The sequence below is a fragment of the Vigna umbellata genome, chromosome 3 (assembly GCF_029865625.1).
Source record: "Vigna umbellata cultivar VRB3 chromosome 3, Vumbellata_1.0, whole genome shotgun sequence".
Classification (NCBI taxonomy): Eukaryota; Viridiplantae; Streptophyta; class Magnoliopsida; order Fabales; family Fabaceae; genus Vigna; species Vigna umbellata.
In genome coordinates, this window is record NC_142167.1 from 21,773,007 (window position 1) to 21,795,602 (window position 22,596).

A 22,596-nucleotide genomic window follows, 5' to 3' on the forward strand; every position below is an offset into this window, starting at 1 on the left:
TTGTAACGAGAACTTGTTTAAGTAAACTCTTTTAACTTATAATTAGTTTGAAAAGTCTTCATCCGTCAATTTGTTTGACAACCCGACATCTGTGATTAAATTGTAAAAGTCAAATCGTTCTTAAGTGGTAGAGTCAGTTTAATCCAATCTGTTTTTGGGAGGTCAACGTTAGGTCGAGTTTAAAGGGGTTGAGTTGATCTATTTTCACACCTTTAGATAAAAATAATTTTTTTTAACTAAGTAAAAATTAAAAACAATAATTTAAAATGTTAATTTGTTTATATTATTTGTTCAAAAACTATTTCAATATGAGTGAGTTAGAACAATATAATCAATTAAGATTAAAACATAATCAATTAGTATGGGTAGTTATAACAATTTTACTTTGAAAATCACATTTTTTTTAAAATTAAGTGAAAATTTTCAATATACAAACATCTCATAATACAATAAAAGTTTTTATAGTGTTACAAACCATTTTTATCCTTCACAAATAGTATAATCAAAGGAAGATAGTTCTTCAATTTATAAATATTTTCTATGGATTTTAATTTTAGTTAAAGAAAATATATCGCTTCATTTCTTCTTAAAAGTAAAAATATCTTATTCAACTAAAATTGAAAAGCACAAAAAATTGTGTAATTGAAAATCAATGATTGATTAAAAAAAATGAGAAGCCAAATTATAATTAAAAGTCAACATAATTACAACCAAAATAACAAAAAAAAATAAAAGTGATACCCAATGAATGATAAAATAGCATCCCCACATAATAAACCAAATAATATATCAAGTTAATCATAATTAAAAAAAAAAACTTACACCCGAAATAAAACTTTTACAGAATTTATGATTAATGATGTTGATTTATTCAAAAGAATATGGTTGAAATTGATTTATTTAAAAGAATGTGCGGTTAATGCTAATTAATTATGTCGTTATGTATTTTTAATTAATGCTAGAATTATCGACGAAGAAAATTATTATTTGTGTAAAAGAAAAATTAATTTAAAATTGAAACATTCTTGAGAAGCTTTGGGTAGATTGAATTACTGAAAACAAAGTGTAGAAAGCAGGTTATTTGGTTTGTCCATTAATATGAGATAAAAATGAAAACAGCATTGAAGATGGTAGAAAAAGAAAAATAATATTTTGATATCCATAATTTTTTTACATTTATTTAATTTATTTTTAAAAATACAAATATTTATTTTTTTATGATCATTTTACATGTTTAAGAAAGTGGTGATTTTTGAAATAGAAAGAGAAAGGGTTTTAAAGAAAGTCACAGAAAACAAGGAGTTTTCTGAAACTGCGTCTCTCTCATTCGTCACTGGTGCGTGCCGTTCAAGCTCAACCACCATTTTTATTCTTTACTGCTCTCTACTTTTCTCTTCAATGCACACAATTTCACACTAGCCGTTATCCATTATTCAATTCTTATTTATTGCTATTATCTGCTCAATTATATACCAATTATGTCTCTTTTTCAGCAACTTAACTATAATTAAATTTTAGTTATTTCTTACACTTTGCTTAATCTTTAAATCTAAACATACATTTTTTTTCTAATAAATATAACTTGTCTCTACTTAGAAATTTGAATGTGACACCCGGACACTGACAAGGAGTGATCGTCGGTGCAAGAGACATGGTGCAGGGGCACTGACAAGGAGCGGCTCCTGACAGGCTTCCATGGAAAGGGCACATGGACGAATCCAACATACACCGGAATGAGAGGGATCTAGAGACTGTATAAGTATGCGACTATACAGTTGAAGGATAACTTAAAAAGATTGATTTGGCTACTCATATCACCTAAATGTATTTGCTTTTCGATAGTCTGACCCATAAGAACTTCATGGTTAAGCCTGCTTGGCCTGGAGCAATTTAAGCCTCGTGGTGATCTGTGGAGACAGTTGATATTCCCTATAAGTTGTCGGGACGTTACATTGAACATATTATATATATATATATATATATATATATATATATATATATGATCAGACAAATATCATTTTAAATCATTTTAAATCAAAATTATTGATAATCGTTATTTAGAAAGTAATTAACTATAATTGGGTTGTGATTAATTTATGTATTTATAATTTATCGATTAATATATAATTTTTTGTATAAGAGATATATGTGGTAGAAATACAAAATATCTTACTTTGAATAAATATATTTAACGACTATTCTTAATAAATATGAAAATATTTAATTGTAAATATCACTGATATTTTATGACATGTTTATGTTTACATTCAAAATAAAAAATGGAGTTAAAAGGTTAATAAATATTCTACTACAAATGTGATAAAAGAAGTATATTAATAAATAACATCACGAGATAGAAACTTACCGATTAAAGTCTATGGTAAGAATTTAAAACGATTTATTGAATATAAATATTTTGTTTATTGAATATATGAAATATTTTTTAATATTTTGAAAACATTCGATAAGAAGAGAGAGAGAGAGAGAGAGAGAGAGAGAGAGAGAGAGAGAGAGAGAGAGAGAGAGAGAGAGAGAGAGAGAGTGAATAGTTGCTATTAATGGCATCACGCTGTCAGCACAGTTTTATATCTTATTCGTTTGGACATAGTTAATTGGCACCTTCTCCTTTTTGTTTTTTTCTTTTCGTTTTTTTTTAATTTCTTTTTTTGCATGGTTGGGTTGGATCATTTCTATTAGAGAAATAATATATTAATAAATACAAATTTTTTACATTAATTCTTTATTCTTTAATTTTTTAAATAAAAATTATATTTTTTTAATCATCTTATCTATGCAAATATATGTTATTGTATATGTAAAAAGTCCAACATTTTTCAATTTGGAATATATATATGGATACAAACTTAATTTTATGGAGTTAAGTTGGGTTTAAGTTCACTTTTTCACATAGTATCATAGCCAAATCAATATTTTCTACTTAAGTTCAACTATTAAATAATAAATCTTTATATTAATAAAAATTAATTTTTTCTTACTTAATCTACGCTTGAAGTTAAAATCAAAGAGGCATTAGAATAAGTTAACAAGTACAATGTTCACTTAAGTTTAAACTGTGAAGTGAGATGATATTTGAAAAGTTAGATAAAGTTAAATGAATTAGAACCAAAGACATAAAAGAAAATTGTATAAGGTTATCCTTTGTGTGGTGTTTTGTTTTTGTGTCTGTCTCATGCACTATAGGTACTCAGATTCTCTTGGGCTTCTCGTTTCGATTGATTGGTCATCACTCTCAAACAAACAAAAACTCACAAAGTTTGGTGAAATTTGATAATGAAGTGCTAGTAGATGTAAGAAACCATGAAACTTGTATCGAAATCATTTCCTCTCTTTTTGTCTTCACCACTCACGGATCTTACTTCACCCTTCTAAATTTCAGAGCACACCTTGGATCCATGAAGTCACTCATCCACTTTTGCTTGGGTTTTATTTTAGTTAATTATGGATGTCTCTAAACTATGATATGATTTTGTTTTATTTTCTGTATTAAACTTTGATTATAATAAGTATTTATACAGAAACTAAACGTAAATTTCGTCATTTTTATCCAAAAACATTAATTATTTTTTTATATGATAAATGATGAATTATATTGAATATAAAATTTACAAGTTTTTATTTTCAGTTAGGAATTTAAGTGTGACTGCAAGTTTCACATTAGATAAAAATGAGAGAGTAAATTATTACACAAAGGTGTAAAGACTCATTAACCCGTCACCTTAAGGTTTTAGATATCAAGTGATATCAATCTCTTATATAGTTGGACTCATATGTTTTTGTGTTTGTATCGTAAAATCGATAATTCGTCTCGGTGACCGGCTCATACGAGTAGTTACATTTATGCATACAAATTTTTTAATATATTAATTAACTTTGTATTTTGTAATTAACCTTTTGTTTGAACTCACTTAGTAAACTAATAACATTAACTCGTGAGCAATAAATTTCAGGACAATAAAATAAAAGTTCAAAGCATTTGATGGAATAAGTCAAAATTGAATTTAAACTTTATGAAGACAGGAAGCACTGGTTGAAATTGAATTAAGCTGTATAAAACTGGAACATTCGTTTTTTAAATATAGTGGGAGCATTGGAATTTGAAATATCAGCAATTCAAATCGATAGTGCGTTAAAACCAAGTTTATTTATTTCATCATCAGTGCTGTCAACGTTTCTTTAAAAAAATAATTAAAAAATTCAATTCTGTCAAAGCTGTGTAGACATGTTTTTCAATTTTTAATTTTGTGGGTGGAAAACGGAACAAAGAAATTATGGAATAAAAAGCAGAGTCTACGTTTTATTAATCAATTCCTTTCGAAGATTTTCATGATTTTACCGTTGCAAATTGTACTATTATTTATAACTTTGTCTTTATCTGATGCAAGTTGTGAGATGAGAAATTGTTTATAATAAAACTTGAATTTGCAATATGAAAGTTGATTTATTTGTTTATAGCAGCTTTTGAAATTAAAGAATTTTAGCATTACTGCAGATTTGCCTTGTTGCTCTGACATGTTGGTAATGGAAGTATCCCAGACAAGTCAAATGCTTATTTTATGCATTATGCTCATAATCAATGCTAATTAAGAGATTATTCAATGCCACCAAAAGCACTTTCTTGTCCTTTATGTTTTCCTCTCTCTTCATAATCAAACTTCATATACTCTTTCTACAATTCAAAAAATAGCTTTGTATATACGTCTTTGTGATGTCTCCAAAATTCATCTGTTTGAAAGTTATTTCAAGTTAGTTAAAACCTTCTTAATCAAATTTAAAACTAAAAAACTTGTTTAAGCAATCATGTGATGGTGTTTTCCTTAATGATTAAATATTATAAATGTTTGGTTATTTTTAAATCTATAATATAATTATAAGAACATATAGCATTTTTACTCTTTTTCTGCTATAACGAGTTTTTTACTCGATTGATCAACAATTACATCAGTTTCCCTTTACGAAGAAGTACTATCAGATTAACTTCACTTTAATAAGTACAACTTCACAGTAAAGACTACCAAACACGACTTATCTATGTAACTTTTTTAAAACTTGTACCATTTTGGTGCTTTTGCCGCAACTCTCTCATGCTCAAAACCATGTCAGCTTTACACTCTAATCAATAGATTGCCGATAAAAATAACAATAACCAACTGAAGAGATGAACACATACATATACGGTTCCCACACCATGTTCTGTAATTAGTCACTGACAACATGATTGCAATTTACAATCCTGATCAATGAACTTTATTTGAGCAAGAACAAAAAGCCAACAAGACCTTACCTAACAACATTACTGCGGAGAAAAAACCCAGCTGTCTAACAGCCAAAATTTGATACAGAAATGATAGGAAGGCTTATTTTGTGTTCAGAAACTGGAAGAAAATGATGAACCGAAAGATTCTTGCCAAAGCGGTTTCGGATAAAAAATATTAATAACCCAAACATTAGTTTAGTCTATCCCCAGAGTTACCACACAGTAACAACAGAGAGTTGTGTTGAGTTGCCCATCCACCATTTCTGTAAACCACGAAGGAACATCTCTCATACATTTCCTGACTAAGTAAACGGAAATCATTCACCTTTTCCATTTTGGTTAGAAGCAACATAATTACGGATAATTTCCATGGCCAACTGATGAGCACTTTTGTTTTGAAGCTTTGCCAATTCATCCATTGCATCGTACGTCTCCTTGTCGGCAAAAAGCTTGAGATTGTGGCGTGATGGTGCAACCACCGGACCTTCCCATTTCTCAACATGTTCCTTAAGCTTATCAAATCCCTGGAAACAGAAAACGGAGTAACTTAGACCAAACTTACCTATCACTTTAAAGATTAAAGCAAGAGTTAGTACAGATCACATGTAAAAAGATATACCGTCAAAACTCACCATTCTGTTTGTGAAGTCACCAAATGATTCTTTAGATTGACGTCTTTGCTTCCAATAATAAAGTAAAGGTTCCAAAACTTTTTCGAGGTCGTGAAGCTTCACCTTGTCCATGAAACTTCGAGCTAATGATGTTTGTTTCTTGTTCCCTCCAAGCCAAATCTGCATGAGAAAAGAAAAGTGAGCATGTTACTCTGCTGAACTTTTCTACCAATTGTAATTGGGTTGAACTGCTGATCAGCAAACCTGGTAACTATTTGGGCCATCACCAACTAGCCCAAGTTCAGCCATGTATGGTCTAGCGCAGCCATTAGGGCATCCAGTTATCCTTACAACTACAGACTCACTATACCTCAGACCAACCTGAATTGCAGACAGCAAAGAGTTTAAGTATATATTAGTGATTTCCATCAAATCAATAATGCCATATATATCTGAAGCGATACCTTATCAAAAACAGCCCGAATACGCTTAAGAATGTCAGGTATCCCACGTTCAGCTTCAGTAATTGCAAGTGGACATAATGGGAAAGCAGGGCATGCCATTGCTGTTATGTTGAGGGGATCTACAAATCTAGGTTGCTGTTCACAAGCAAAAACAGGTCATTATAGTCTTATTAATGAAGATTTTAAAATACTGAAAATATAAATTCAGAAACAAAGAAAGAGATGAGACTAAAAAAGAGTAAGCAATGAGAAGGAAAATAGAAGAGCAGAATAACATTGAGCATGATGCCAAGCAAGTGTACTATGGAAGAAATTAACCAAAATACGATAAGGGAAATTTCAATCACCAGTTCATCATACATGTCAAGCATCAATCAGAAGGGCATTGAAAAAGGAAAATAAATACTAACAACTTTCCCTAGTGAGTGTTGGAACTTTAGTACACGAAAAAAAAAATCCATCACAAGGGCGACTGCTAATCAGATCTACAAACTCCTAAAAGTTACCATTGTTATCTGTAATAATGATATGCACGTTTCCCAATGAAACACAAGGAAAATGCCAAGAAATTATGATTTATAAATGAAACTCAAAATTTAAGGCTTTTGAGCAATGTCAAGTGTCAAGTGAGCAGGGACAAATCAATTAAATACTTTATTAACAAACACTGTTTAATACAGAAAACAATGTAAAGATTAAACTGTAAGCATCTCACCAGCAGACCAGCCTGAGCAAGAGTTGTTGTAATTGGACGCTTCCATGAAGAACGAACATCAGTCAAGATGATGTTCTGATTTGGAGTGATTCTCACATTCAAATTATACTTCTCAATAACCTCCCTCAATGTCTTTTTCATCTTTCCACCAATTCGACCATTATCAACATGAAGCCCATAAAATAATTTGCCATCACCCTGGATGATGAAATCCAACAAATGAGCCCATACATAAAACATAAGGAAATGGAACTTTATTTTAGCAGAAGACAATAACACCAAAGAATGAGCCAACAACAGAATGCTTAACAACATACAAAGGATATCTCAGTCACAAAGCAAGAACAGACACACACACACACACACATATCTATAAGTAAAATCTACAAGGCACCAAAATTATGAAAATTTAAACTAATCTTCATTTACCTAATGTGACATATATTTTTTTAGGTTTCTATGTTTGCTTATCAAACTTTTTCAGGCATATCAGAACTGAAACAAGTACACACATCAAAGGCAATAAAGCAAGTATAAGATCCATCTCAGCTGTTAAATCAACAAATAGACATCAAACATGTGAATCCTATCATCCAACTTTCATCATTGCAAATTTATATCACTATGAATGGCATGCATCGATGAAAAATACTATGGACACACAAGCAAACATAGAGACATTGCTTTTATTCGATCATCTAGAGAACCAACCTGTTCATGCCAGCCAAGATAACTTTTAAATTCCCATTCTGGCAATACACGGAAAGGTTCAAATTTCTTGCCATAATACTGCTCAACCACGCTTCTAAACTTTTCAATTCCCCAAGAGCTGATCAGATATTTCATTCTACTATACCTGCGGTCATCTCGTCTCCCATTTTCTCGTTGTGTGACAACAATTGCCTTCACTGCATACAAAATATCCTCCTTTGGTACATAACCTAACGGTTCGGCCAAGCGAGGAAAAGTGGTTTCTACCCTATGAGTTCTTCCCATTCCTCCACCTACCTGCAAGAAAAATTCAAAGATCCCAGTCAGAAAAATGGTAGAAAAAAATCCCTCAACGGTTATCCACATCCATCTTACATATATGTTGTACCCTTGAGGCTCCCCTGCTTCATCGGTGACAACAACAACACCAATGTCATTTGTGAGAATGTCCACCGAGTTATCAGTTGGTACTGTAACAGCAATTTTGAATTTCCTTGGCAAGAACTGAGTACCGTAGATGGGCTCCGGTGAATCTGGGAAATTTGTCCCATGAGAATTGTCATTCCGTGCCTGAACTACTTCAGGCGGTTCTGATGACAAAATCTTTTCTCCGTCTACCCAAATATCATAGTAGAAACCAGACTGGGGAGACAGGAGCGCAGCAATGTTTTCCGCAGTCTCCTGAGCCAAAAGATAATCCTTTCTCACGAGGGGCGCAGCAGGAGCAAGCACATTCCTGTTTAGGTCACCACACGCACCAAGAGTCGAACCCATATTTCTAATAATGGTACCCATCACTGTTTTAAGATCCTTCTTAAGAACACCGTGGAGCTGAAAAGTTTGTCTGGTGGTGAGCCGAAGCGTCCCAATCCCAAACTGGTCAGCAAGATCGTCCATGGTCAAGTAAAGTTGGTTTGAAACCTTCCCACAAGGGTTCTTAGTACGTATCATGAAAGAGTAGCTCCGAGAACCACGCTCTTCTCTATTGTACTGTTGATAGCTTCCATGAAACTTGATCAACTGAGTGGCAGCCTCACCTATATTAGGGGCATCCGTCAACATGTCCTCATTCAGAGGATATCTTATGAAATTGCTTTGTTCTTTGAATATTTCAACTTTGCTGCGCTTTACAGTGGTAGTTTCAGGCTGCACGGGCTACAAAGAAACCACAACCACAACAAATAACGAGATTAGAATTCCACATTACTCCAGAGTAATCCACCTTATTCTTTTGAAAACGACCACGCACGTTATAAAACAACATTAAACAAATCGAACACAGAAGCTTAAATTGAGAATTGAAAATATTAATAATAACTAAAAGGACAAAAGAAAGAGTAAATGGAAAATGAATTGAAGTGAAGAAATGGACAGAGAAGAGAGAAAAAACCGTAGAAACGGCACGTGTGATGACGAGAGAACGCGTGGATGAAGGAAGCGGGAGAGCATTGCGCGGGAGAGAAGAGGCGGCGGCAGGCCTCAAGCCATGGAAGTTTGGGATCTGAAGCTTGGCGTCCTTCAGCGCCGCCGATGTGGTAGCTGCACCGAACGACGTCGTCATGAGGTGGAGAAGGAGGAAGCTAGAAAACAGGAAAATTGGAAGATAAGGACGACGAAGAAGATTGAGATGATGAAGAATAAGGGTTTTGTGCAGTGTTGAGTGAAAACAAAGCAGTGCGATTGGGTGGTAGTGGCAGTGGTGTAACTGGTGAGAAAGAGAAAGTGGGTTTTGTTTCTCTGGTCACGTGCCTACCACGAGAACGCTTTCAAAGATTCCTATATTCGCTCAGGGGAGGTGTGTGCCACGCGCATGCATACTTTTTTTTTAGTTTTTGTTACAACACTGTGAGTGTAAAGCACTCGCCGGCATACACTGCATGAAGCGCGTGGAAAGTAAATATCCTTCTCTAAAAATAAGCAGTGTGGGACAAACACGCAGACCGAAAAGGTGAGTGTTTTTATGTGACCAGCAAGAGCCAGGAATGAACCTGGACGGAATCTATATCAATGGAACTTTATTCACGATGATCAAGGAAAACAAAAGAGAATTAGGTTGCCCTAATCAAATTCAAATCCAAATCCAATTTGTGTTATTAATTATTAATTATTAGTAACTAATATAAGTCTTAATTGGTGTCTCTACACTGATATACTCCTATGTGCATTCATTGTCATCCATGCTAATAAGAAAGAAAGACAAATTTCAGACTATTTATTATTCATGGATTAAGAAAATGTAAACTAGACATAGTTAGAAAAATTAAGGGTTAAATATGTTTTTAGTCCCTAAATTATTGACCGTTTCTAGTTTTTGTCCCTCTTTCAAAATAAGGTACAATTTGGTCTTCATTCTTTTCAAAATTTTGGTTTTAGTCCTTGAAAACTAACACCGTTAAAAATGTGGTAGTTTTCGAAGTTAGTTTTCGATGACTAAAACCAAAGTTTTGAGGACTAAAACTAGAATTTCAAAAAAAATGAAGACCGAATTGTATAAGGACGAAAACCAAAAACGACGGACTAAAAACATATTTAACCCAAAAATTAATTATAAAAGACAAGTTAGTTGTTTGTTTCCAAGTTTTATTTTGCCTCTATTTATTTTTATGAAAATTGTGATAAGTATAATTATGTGTTATGATATTTTAATTGGATTACCATGTTAAAACACATTAATCACTTGTTGTTACATGAAAAATATTATTAAAAAGGAAAAAATAATAATAGTGTATGAGGGTTGAAACCAAGCTTGAATACACAAAATATAAAGCAAAATTATTTTAAAAGAACATAAAAGAATTATTTAAAAAAATAAGAGTAACTTTAGACTGTATAATATCGTAATATTTATAATAAAATTTATTTTTTAATTTAAAAAACATTTTTTTCACACACTAATTTCACTCTTTAAAAATATAAAAGCACTTAAATTCTATTTTTTTAACCTATTTCAAAACATTTCCTTTATATTTTTAAGAGACTCTAGAACAAAATGAAAAATAACAACAAAAAATACAACTAACATAACGATATAAAATCGCTTTCCAACTAAATATGTGTAAAGTTAATTTATCAAGAAATAAACATCTTAAATCTTACTTAATTTATCAAGAAATAAACATCTTAATTTATCAAGAAATAAACTAAAAATTCTCCCATTTATAGACATCTTAAATCTTACTTAATCTTTATATTCAACGTCGGAGTTAATAAAGAAATAAAAAATAATAATGTAAACATGATCTTCCCTCTTATGTTTGTTAAAACCAATACTGCAACTAGAAAACAATTTTGTTATTTAGTTAATAAAATTTCAATATATTAAATTTATGCTATAAACTTTATTACATTAAGATTACAAGTATTCGATAAAATCACAAACTATTTGCGCAAAAGAAATTTAGACTTTGTAAAAGTGTTGACAAATACAACAACATTTACTAAAGTGAGAGGCTTTAATATATTTTCCACCTTAAAATAGGTATCTTCACTTTTACGATTTTCATATATAATATACATTATTTAGTAATTAACAAGAGTTTCATAAAAAAAACACCAGGAAAGCAAACGCAGTAAAAAAAGGGGGTACAAATAACATTTTCCTTTCATGGGTTGCTGTTGAATATACTGAGTCAATTCAAGCCCAAAGTTTAAAACCCGAACACACGAGAAAAAAACTAGTCTGCAAGAGAAATGTAGGAAATAGGTACAAATATATAATAAAATTACTGAAATTAAATTACTAATGGATAAAGCAAAATTCCAAGACGAAAAATCGTGCTTCAATTCACGATTTTATAGGCCATATATGTAAAATATATATTTTGAGATCAAATTATACATAGATGTAAAATATAGTGTAAACTACAAATCGCAAGAATATACATACAATTTAATTGGGTTAAATTTATTTTTTTTTATCTAATTATCTAGCCTGACTTAATAGCCTGACTTAAAAATTATTTGTTACGGAAAACATTCTAAATAAACAAGTTAAATAATTTTTAAAATTTAAGATAACTATATAATACATACGTAAATTGTGAGAATCTAAAAATTGGTTATGAGTTGTTTTTAAAATATGACATTAATATTTTGATAAAAAAAAGTTTAAAGCTATGAATTAATTTTCAATTAACTCAAATTGATTTTATAAAAAAATATTTATTTATTTATATTTAAATAATTAAATAATTAATAAAATAGTTTATATTTATAAAAATAAAATCAGTGATATTTTACATAAAAAATCTGTAATTTTAGTATTACACTAAAATGTATAAAGGTTTATTTTTTTAATTTTCTATTTTAATTATTTTATCGCATGTTGATAAAATATGCCAGATATAAAAAAATTAAAATAAAAAATTAAAATTGGAAAAACAAAAATATAGAATGAGAATAACAATTTTAGCCTCAATTTTATTTTTTCAAATTACGAAAATTATAAATTTATAAGTCTAACTTGCTAAATACTCCAGTTTTTGGCAACTGAGAAATCCCTTTGTATAAAAGCCGTTCCTTTGCTCAGTGGCTTCTTCATTCTTTTCTTGGTGAAGAAAAAAGAACACGAAGAACGAAGATCGAAGAAGACGAACATGGAAGACGCATCTGCATCAAAGTACATCCCACACCAGATCGGAGGGCTCCAAAACGACTCGTTTCGATTCGGACTCGATGGAGTCAAAAGCGACATTGTTGGTTCTCACCCTCTCCAATCGTCTCTCCAATCCGTAATTTCTCTCAACCCTATTTATCTCTCTTCACTGCAATTTCTCCTTTTAATCCTTTTCCGTTTTCATCAACTTCACTATAGAACCGCTTCTTCCAATTCCACGTGCTGCCTATTTCCCCTTTTTAATTAGGGTTTCATTTCGAAACAAAAAATGCTTAGCTGAAAACTTTCATCGATTCTAGCATATTCACGTGTTTGGTTTTTCGCTTCTCTATTAAGTGTTCGTTTTTGTGTGTGTGTATGTGTGTTTGTGATTATCAGACAAGGAGGATGGAAGAAGCGATGAAGAGGCAATGTAAAGTTAATTTGTATGGAACTGCTTTTCCACTGAAGGAGGAGCTTGACAGGCAAATATTGTCTAGGTACCTGCATTTGGATTCGATTTATCTATTGCATATTTTGGTTTAGTTTCTTAGTGTGTTTCAAAATTTAAAGCGTCAGCGATAATTTTACATGAGTTCCTGTTTGTGTCATTGGTTGCTGGTTAAGGAGTTGTATTGTACACTAAAATTTTTGTGTCTCTATGAATACGAAAGGAGCTAAGAACATGTGAATGAGATTTTGATTAGTGATTAATTAATATCACCTTACCATTTTGATAGTTCGTAGGGATGGTTAGGTAGGCAGAAGCTTGACTCGTTATAGATCTTGTATTTGGGATAAAAAATGTTTTTATTAATGGAAAAATGCATTTGAATTTGATGGAGTGCCAATGTTCCTTGTAGGTTCCAGCGGCCTCCTGGACCAATTCCATCTTCAATGCTGGGCTTGGAGACTGTTACAGGAAGCATTGATCACTTCGGTTTTGAGGATTGTCTAAATGGTAATAAGCTCTGTCTTTGTTTTTCGTGTTTATTAGCCTGCTTTGAAACATTTGATTTCAGATTAAGTTGTGTTTCCTGTATGATATATTGAAATTATGGTTCATTAGCACAAAATCTTGTAATTGTTATTTCTAAGAGTTGTGGTTGTTGTGCTTCATTTTCTGAATTAAAATGAAATATTATAATTGTGCTTTATCAGTGCTTGACATGAACTCCACAACAGGGTTTTGGATCTTTTCTTTTTTATATAAGAATCGGAAGAACTTACGCTCCAAACCTTGAAACAATATTCTCAACTGTTTTGGAACTGTTATGTTTGTAGGAATAACTGAATGATAATTTTTGTTGGGTGTTATATGCAATTAAATACCATTTTGTTTTGAGATGATTGTAACAAAGCTTTTGTTATGATAAGGAGGGATACATGCATGCAGTTATATTCCTTTTGTTTTGAGATGTTTATAAGGTAGACTTGCATGGTTTGAGGATATAAAGAGAAATCTATATTAAAATCTTCGAAGTGGATTCATATATCTTGAGAATCTTCGACTTATTTAGACTTAGATCAGTTTTGAACCCTCAATCAGGGATCAAGGATGTCAAATATATTTAAATACTCAATGGTGTTGAAATATGCAATGGTGGGAAAAAATGTTTTACATGATTTTTATATAGCACATGAATGAAATAGATATATATCTTAGTTTATGAACGAAACACAATTTTTTCAAAATAGAAAAACATATTTGACTCGTTTAAGATTTGACGAGCATTGTAATTTAAATGCTATAGTTGAAGATAAATGCATGGGATGTATGAACTAGGCTTAATATTTTGAGCGACGTTATTTCTAATGATTTGAGGCTATGATCGTGAATTTGGTATCCATGATAATTAAGTAATGCAATCTTAACTATTGCTGTTTTTTTATTCATTGGGATACGACGTATTATTGCTTTACTTCTGTCTCTCAATGACATTGACGTTATTTGCAGACCCCCGTGACTCGGAGACTTTCAGGCCATCCGACATGCATCATGGGATGGAAGTTCGCCTGGTCTATCTAAGGGACCAGTGTACCCAAGTATTATATAATTAAATTTGAGTTTTATGGTAAAATCTTCTTGTTATTCATTAAAGATGGAAGTGTCCAAGGAACCTACATATGCAATCATGGACTTATGTTTTCCTTTCGGTTGGATGCTACAAATGTTATGGTCTATATATTAAACACAGCATGTCTTCAGAGTAAATGCAGGCGTTTGAGTTGAGCATCCTTGTCTCGGATTATAATTTGATTCCCTTTCACCCGTTTTCATTACTCCATGCGAAGGGAGTCAATTTAGAATGCATGGAATTAAGAGAAAAAGGCTTGTCAATAATGCATATAATGATAGGAAAATGGGATTAGAAATTTCGAAATACGTTAAAAAAATATTCGAAATATATTAAAATAAATATTATATTTCGATCGAATTGTATTATTCTTTTAAAATATTTCGATTTATAGAAAAATATTATATTTTGAGTTGTGTAATTCGAAGTGTATTATTTCTTTAATATATTTACACTATATTATCTATATTTATATTTTCAAATATCTACATATGTATAATTCGAAAATATGATTTTGTAGGAAAAAAATAATGTTAAATATGTTTTTGATTTTTCAATATCAAGTGAAAATTGATTTTTTTTAACTTTTAAACTAATTTAGTTCTTTAATTTTAAAATGGTATGAATTTAGTTTTTTTTAACTAAACTTGTTAAATTTATTTAATGTTTTAATAAGATTTGAGTTGTATATTTTATTTGAGATATATATATATATATATATATATATATATATATAATATATATATATATATATATATTTAATGTTAAATGAAAAAAGTGTTTAAAATTTTAAATAAATTTATTAAAATTTGATTAAGAAATTAAATTTACTCAATTTTAAATATAAAAGATTAAATTAGTTTAAAATTTTTTAAAAATTGATTAATTTTAATTTTTACAAAAATTACATTTAATTCAATGTAAGGGCTAGGAGGAAAGGAAGTTCACATAGTCCAATGCATAGTAAGAAACAATGTGCATAAAAGCTTGTAGTAAGTTAACTCCGGCTAATTTTTTTGAACTAAAAAACATGTTTAAAAATAATATAGTTCAAAATAACGATTATTTTTAAAAGTTCTACACATGAAAACAAATTTTATTTTTCTCCCAATTTTTAATATCTATAAACATAATTTAATTTCAATTATTAATATTATGAAAAATCTACTTCTACAAAAAATGAAAATATTTATAAACGCAAGTAATAATTGCAAAAAGGAGATATAATATTAAATAAAATTATAATGTTAGGTTAATATCATAATGAAAATGTACAGTTAATCACAATCTAGCATATATTTCATGTTTAAATAGCAGTATTTCATATTTAGCTTATTAAATATTTATTTGTATTAATTTGTGTATATATTATGTCATGGTAAAATATATCTTAATATATTCAGTGCATCGTACTTAAATAAATTTATCAAGTTCATAATATGGAAGTTGCAAAAGTTTTTTCTTATGGTGTGAACAATGAACAAATAAAATTCCGTCAAAAGTTTGTATTAAAATTTTAAAACAATCTCGAATCATATTAATTAAAATATAATATCTTTAAGGTCAATAATCATATTTAAATTAAATTCCAAAGTAAATAATACAAGTGATAATTAATTTTAGTAGCATTGTTTCATCGGACTTGATGATGAAATATTGACATCATGTATGATGAAATATTGAAAGTAATGATATTTATAATTAGAATTTTGTTCTAATATTTCCAATAATATAATCTCACCGTTTAACAGTTAATGTCAATATTAATTTAAATATACTTCATCATCCACTATAATCTTTAAGGACACAAATGACATATCAACTTGAAAATTTGTATTTTTTGTAAACAAAAAATATTAAAATTTATTTTACAAATGAAGATCAAAATGGAAATATCATTATAAATAAGCAACTGAGAAGATGACAAAAGTTATTTAAAAGTTCTCAGTTCAGTTAGCGTTGATTTTTAGTCAAATTCGAAACTTCACGTTAACAATTGACTTAAAAAAATTATTTAGAATATAAAATATACATAAATATTTAAATGTTGGGATTTTTTAACCTTTTTTCAGTTTCTTTGGTTTTAATTTTTCATGAACAACCATAGTATCAACAAATTTTTTTAGCATTGCTACTTCGTAACTAAACATAACTTTTGTTTTAACTAATTAAAATCTATTAAAAATAGTTACCCAATTTAGTTAATTTTTCTAAAAGTTAATAGGATTTCCCCTAAATTTTCTCTAGAAAAATCGAAACTAATTATCTCACCCTTTCTGTTGAATTACTTTCATCTAATATTCTACAAATCTTAAAATTTCAATAAATAATAAATATAAAATTATTTTGGAAAATCTTATTTTAATTTGAGGATATTTAATTTTGAGTTTCGTGATCTTCTGAACTTGTCGCCTGGTGCACGCTTCTTGTCCTCTTCCATTCATCGCTGCTTACCAACTTTTCGTTTTCTCTTAATTAACATCACTCTCTGAAAGAGACACTTTCACTATCTCTGTCAACCAAATTCCATTCGCAGAGAGAATGGAGAGAAAGGCTTTGATAGTGTGCTGCGTCGTTGGCTTCCTCGGACTGTTGGCGGCTGCAACTAGCTTCGCTGCTGAAGCGACAAGGATTAAGGTTTGTGTCTTTTGTTAATGTTTTCTCGAATACCCATCAACGAAAGGATCAATCTTTTGCGTTATTTTTAGTTCAATGTCTGTTGGGTCTAATGCTTGTGCTTGCCACTGTTAAGGGCATGCTTTGATGGGTTATCATGAGTCTTCTCAAAATCTTCGATTTTCGCTTGTTTAAGCGTTTATGATTGGCTGTTTTTAAATTGTACTTTTTGTTTTCCTTGGTTCCATTTTCGTCTTGAAGATTTTGCTTTTCCCCTTTACTTGTTGTGTATGGTGATTAGTCCGTTATCCTTTTCTTTCTACGAATTTTGGGACGGATAGGGTCTGTAGAAAGGACATGAATTTAGATACATGCAAGGGGTTTTTTCTTTGAATCCTTGGAGGGGAGAGAAAGGAAAGGGAACGATGATGTCGTTCATGTAAACTCTTATGTTGACAGGTTTTGAGTAGATAATACACCAGTTCAGTATTCAAGGAACGTGCATTCCTTTTTTTTTTTTCCTTGTAAGTTTTGCTGTGTTTATGTTCACTATAAGCAAAAGTTGATATAATGAGTATTGTTGTGTAACTTATGCAGGCTTCTCAAGTTCATTTTGTTTCTACCAATCAGTGCACGTATCCTCGAAGTCCTGCCATGGGTCTTGGTTTAATTGCGGCTCTGGCTCTTATGCAATCTCAAATAATGATAAATGTTGCAACTGGGTGTGTTTGTTGCAGAAGAAGTTCCCAAATCCCAGATTCCAACTGGAAGGTGGCACTGGCCTGCTTTGTTTTGTCCTGGTAATTTTCATTCTGTACTTTTTGTTTGTCATATCATGTTAGGAATTTAAGGTGTGTTTGAAGTTTCACATTCGATAAAAATGAATAATACGGGCAATATATAGGTAAGGGATTTATAAACCTATTGTCTTAAACTTTTGGGTTGAAGATAGTGTCTTGATCTCTTATATAGACTTGCTTACTTCTCATTGGTGCCAAACCTGTTGTGTTTCTCCCCTAAAAAAACCTAACATGTCATACATACTCCTATTTGATTCTTCTGGTATTACTAATTGGATAGTTACTATTAAGTCTTAAGCACAGGAGGAGAGTCCAGCCTAACAGACTAGTCCATTAGGTGGGAGAACCTTAAGTTTAAGTATCTCATCAAGTAGCTTATTCTACTCAATTTTAACCTCCTTTAAGACTGACATCCATGACAACTTCACCTTATCAACACTGATTTGGTGGTAGCCCCTTTTCTCCTTGAGATGGTTTCAGTCATCTACTTCATCGTACTTAGTATGAGACTCCTAATATTGTCACCTCCTCTAAGCCCGAAGCCCACGGCGACTGTCTTCTGTTGTCACTGACCTGGTGGTTCCTCTTTTCTCCTTGAGATGACTTCACTCATTTATAGTATTTGGTTTGCACCTCAATTCAACCAAGAGGTAGTCCTTTCTGTGACCCAATTCTCAATAAAAAACACTAATTGTTAGGACTCAAACACAGGATGAGAATCCAATCCAAAAAACCAGTCCATTAGGTGGGAGAACCTCTATGCTTAAGAAGTACCATAGCAAGTAGTTCATCTTTAATGTGGTGGAGCTTAAAAACTGTTGTTAGTAGTTGATTTTCTGGTGCTTTCATTCTTCTAAAGAGAATCCGGTTTTAAACAAAGCAGACATGATTCTTCAGCAGTAAAGATGGATTTGGATAATTTATTTTTAGGGTAGTATATTTAAGGTAAACCGTGGAGTATATGAAATTATTATTTTATTTTTTAAAGGAATCTTCTCCGTTTCTTATGCATGATGGCTTATATTCCTTCATGCTTAGACGCTTGTGATTTTATTTACAATGTACACACGTAGGGAACTGATAGCAAAGATTCTTGAATGAGAAGCAATTTTGAACTATCACTATTACACTAGTGAGTTTTGAGGTACATAATCATGATTATTCTTTTGATATATATGCATATACTTTTGGTTCTAGAAACATAGTAGTATTTGTATGATTAGTCTCGATTCTTTTCTTTCTTTTAAACTGTGTGCATTTGTCTGATTTTATTTAGTAAATGTCAAGTTCATGAACATAGATACCATTCTCTACCATAGATTTCTTTTGTTTATTCTTGAGTTTATAATCTGTTGCTCTGGTTTGTATAACTGATCATTGAAAAGGAACAAAAACGAAGCAAGTTCTGTTGTACGAGTACATTGGTTTTGTGTGTGGAACAAAATTAACATGTGTCTGATGCAGAGGTTTATTCCAGAACAGTATGCTAAATGATTTTGTGAGAAATAGAGAAGATTGAGAGAAAATATCCCTTGTGTCTTTTGCATATACATAGGGTAGTTTATTTATAATGTAAGATATGGGCCAATGCCCTTAATACAGAATGACTGAGTCCAATTAACAGAAACACACATCTTAACATCTAACACTCCCCCTCAAGCTGGAGCATATAAATCATATGTTCCAAGCTTGTTACAAAGATAATCAATTCTAGGTCCTCGTAAGGACTTAGTGAATATGTCTGTCAACTGGTTGCTTGAGTTAACAAACTCAGTCTTGATATCTCTGGATATGATTTTTTCTCGAATAAAATGACAATCAACTTCAATGTGCTTGGTTCTCTCATGGAAGACAGGGTTAGAGCTAATATGGAGAGCAGCTTGATTATCACATATAAGTGTCATGTGAGTGACATCTCCAAATTTCAATTCACTAAGTAATTGTTTAAGCCACACAAGCTCGCAAGTAGCTGATGCCATATCTCTATATTCTGCTTCTGCGCTGGACCTTGCCACAACACTTTGCTTCTTACTTTTCCAAGATATCAGGTTGCCATCAATAGATACACAATATCCAGAAGTAGACCTTCTATCAGAAGGGGAACCAATCCAATCAGCATCTGAATAGCAAACGATTTTTGTATCATTGTTAGGACCATATAGCAAACCTTTTTCAGGTGATCCTTTAATATACTTCAGTATGCTAACAACTGCATCCCAATGGTCTTCACATGGGGAGTTTAGGAATTGACTCACCACGCTAACTGCGAAGGAAATGTCAGGACGTGTAACAGTAAGATAGTTTAATTTACCAACTAATTTTCTGTACCGTTCAGGATCTGAGAAAGGCTCCCCCTGATTTGGTAGGAGTTTGATGTTAGGATCCATAGGTGTCTCAACAGATTTAGAGTTCATTAACCCTGTTTCGTCCAAGATGTCTAACGCATACTTCCTCTGAGATATGACAATACCGGTGTTGGATTGTGCTACTTCAATACCCAAAAAGTACCGGAGTTTGCCAAGATCTTTGGTTTGAAAATGATGACAAAGGTGTTATTTCATCTGAGAGATGCCAAGATAGTCGCTTCCTGTGAGAACAATATCATCGACATACACTATTAAGTAGATACATCCAACACTTGAGTGGCGATAGAACACTGAATGATCCGCTTCACTGCGAGACATACCAAATTGTTGAACAACACAGCTGAATTTACCAAACCAGGCCCGGGGAGACTGTTTTAGGTCATATAAGGATTTGCGAAGATGACATACCAATCCAGATGACTCCCCCTGAGCAACAAAGCCAGGCGGTTGCTCCATATAAATTTCTTCATGCAAATCATCATTAATTAAGGAAAACATTTTTGACATCAAGTTGGTGAAGAGGCCATTGGCGAAGAGCGGCCATGGCAATGAATAGGCGAACAAAGGTCATTTTTGCCACTGGAGAAAAAGTATCACCATAATCCAAACCAAAAATCTGTGTGTAGCCTTTGGCAACCAGTCAAGCTTTCAGACGATCAATAGTGCCATCAGGGCCAACCTTAATAGCATGCACCCACCTGCAACCAACAACATACTTTCCAGATGGTAATTGGACAAGCTCCCAAGTTCCACTTTTCTGTAAAGCACTTAATTCATCCAGCATAGCTTGACGCTAGCCAGGATGAGTTAAGGCATCACCCACAGACTTGGGAATTGACACAGAAGAAATGGAGGAGAGACATGTATAAAAAAATGGAGATAATTTGTGGTAACTAAGAACAGTATAATGGGGGGAAGGGTTACGGGTAGAGCGTATACCTTTACGGAGGGCAATAGGCAGATTAGACTCATTTGCTGGAGCCGGAGGAGACACAGAATTAGCCATTGCTACAGGTCAAGGAGGACGCCCATGAAGCGCATAACATCGATCAATTTTGTGGCCTAACTTGCCACAGTGGTCACATTTTGGACGTCCTTTACTTGGCTTGTGAGACCGACTTCGATCATCACGTTGGATAGCCATATTGAGGAATCATCAATATGAGGAGATGTCTCAGTGACTGGTTTGTTCGGTATACGCAAAAGAGCAGAACAAGTAGAAGTAAAGTTGGGTATGACAGGAGAACCCAAAATCTGATCACGGACATGAGAGACATCATCAGAGAGTTCGTATAATGCCAACAACATGAAGAACTTTGATCGTTGTTCCAGTTCTTCAGCAGGAGGTAATATATCATTAAAATCATGAAGAAGGGCATGAATTTTACCCAAATATTCTGCCATGGGACCATGATTGCGCGGACCAATAACAGTTAATAGGTCCTGACAAACACCATAAAGGCGTTGAGTGTCATTTGTGTATAACAACTTCGCTTGTGCCCATACTTTTGAACATGTTTCATANTTTAATACAAGGGAGAGAACTGAATGGAAAATGGCATCTCATGATTGGAGGGGAGGAATGCTCAACTCCTCATTTCCCCTTCCCTCAATTCCCCTTCAACCAAACAAAATGTAAAGTTACAATGCCAGTCATAAAATTCAACGATTTAAACACAAATTTGCTTACAGAGTTAAAGAAAAAACCAGGTCACAATTCAACATAGATTGAACTAATAAAGCAAACAAGTCAATCCAGTGCCTTCATCAGGAGTTACTAAACACAATCAAACTGAGGTATTTAATTCCGTTACTAGTTAGTTGTCTTGCTTGACTGATTGTAACTGAAGTACGCGTGTAACTGCGGATGTGATCAATTAGTTCTTCAGTTAAATGCATTTATCTTTCTGTATGTAGCTCAGCCTGTATTACTTTTAATTTTGATCTCAACTGTCAGCATTCGCCAATCTCCCTTCATTGTTATTTATTACCATTTTCACATAACGCGTAATCTTATTCTTCCTCTACAGGTCACCATCCAGATTTTACTTTTGGAGAATTGCCAATTTCTTTGCGACAAATAGGGAAACGATAATAGCCCAAATTTATACAGAGTAGGCTGAAAAAAAAATCACTCTATATACGAATTTTGCAAGAGCAATGAATCTATTTCGCACATTAAGCTAAAGAAGCAGAAAGCAATCGTGAAGCAGAAGAAAAAATGGAGCCAAAGTATTAGGAATAAGAATATATACATGTTTGCAAGGAATGCCGAGCTTCTTGAGCTTGAGGGTGCGAGTGACAAGAAGCTTCTGGAAATCTCCGATATCGGATTCGAGCTTGGGAACGTGAGACTCAACCCCTTT

At 32.1% G+C, this 22,596-nt stretch overlaps 2 protein-coding genes and 1 pseudogene across 3 annotated transcripts; 2 read left to right on the top strand and 1 right to left on the bottom strand.

Moving 5' to 3' along the window:
* Window positions 1-5,142: 5,142 nt before the first annotated feature.
* On the bottom strand, window positions 5,143-9,481 carry LOC148201920 (sulfite reductase [ferredoxin], chloroplastic). Its single transcript, XM_088109078.1, has 8 exons — window positions 9,167-9,481; window positions 8,152-8,931; window positions 7,777-8,073; window positions 7,066-7,263; window positions 6,351-6,485; window positions 6,151-6,267; window positions 5,908-6,066; window positions 5,143-5,799 (listed from the first exon to the last, which is right to left on the bottom strand). The coding sequence occupies exons 1-8, from the start codon at window positions 9,335-9,337 to the stop codon at window positions 5,593-5,595; spliced, it is 2,064 nt and encodes a 687-aa protein (XP_087965204.1). The 5' UTR covers window positions 9,338-9,481; the 3' UTR covers window positions 5,143-5,592.
* A 2,776-nt stretch (window positions 9,482-12,257) lies between these two features.
* Window positions 12,258-14,606, top strand: LOC148201921 (cyclin-B1-2-like; annotated as a pseudogene). Its single transcript, XR_015784907.1, has 4 exons — window positions 12,258-12,506; window positions 12,770-12,870; window positions 13,234-13,331; window positions 14,328-14,606. The product of XR_015784907.1 is annotated as a cyclin-B1-2-like (transcript).
* A 2,248-nt stretch (window positions 14,607-16,854) lies between these two features.
* On the top strand, window positions 16,855-17,885 carry LOC148201922 (protein VASCULATURE COMPLEXITY AND CONNECTIVITY-like). Its single transcript, XM_088108849.1, has 2 exons — window positions 16,855-17,085; window positions 17,662-17,885. The coding sequence occupies exons 1-2, from the start codon at window positions 16,990-16,992 to the stop codon at window positions 17,866-17,868; spliced, it is 303 nt and encodes a 100-aa protein (XP_087964975.1). The 5' UTR covers window positions 16,855-16,989; the 3' UTR covers window positions 17,869-17,885.
* Window positions 17,886-22,596: the final 4,711 nt, after the last annotated feature.

Bases quoted from the DNA above. Each gene is read 5' to 3' on its own strand.
- LOC148201920 (XM_088109078.1), bottom strand. From the start codon at position 9,337: ATGACGACGTCGTTCGGTGCAGCTACCACATCGGCGGCGCTGAAGGAC. The intron at 6,268-6,350 runs GTATCGCTTCAG...TCTGCAATTCAG, and splicing joins TTCGGGCTGTTTTTGATAAG to GTTGGTCTGAGGTATAGTGA. The intron at 5,800-5,907 runs GTGAGTTTTGAC...TTCTGTTTCCAG, and splicing joins GTGACTTCACAAACAGAATG to GGATTTGATAAGCTTAAGGA.
- LOC148201922 (XM_088108849.1), top strand. From the start codon at position 16,990: ATGGAGAGAAAGGCTTTGATAGTGTGCTGCGTCGTTGGCTTCCTCGGA. The intron at 17,086-17,661 runs GTTTGTGTCTTT...TAACTTATGCAG, and splicing joins CTGAAGCGACAAGGATTAAG to GCTTCTCAAGTTCATTTTGT.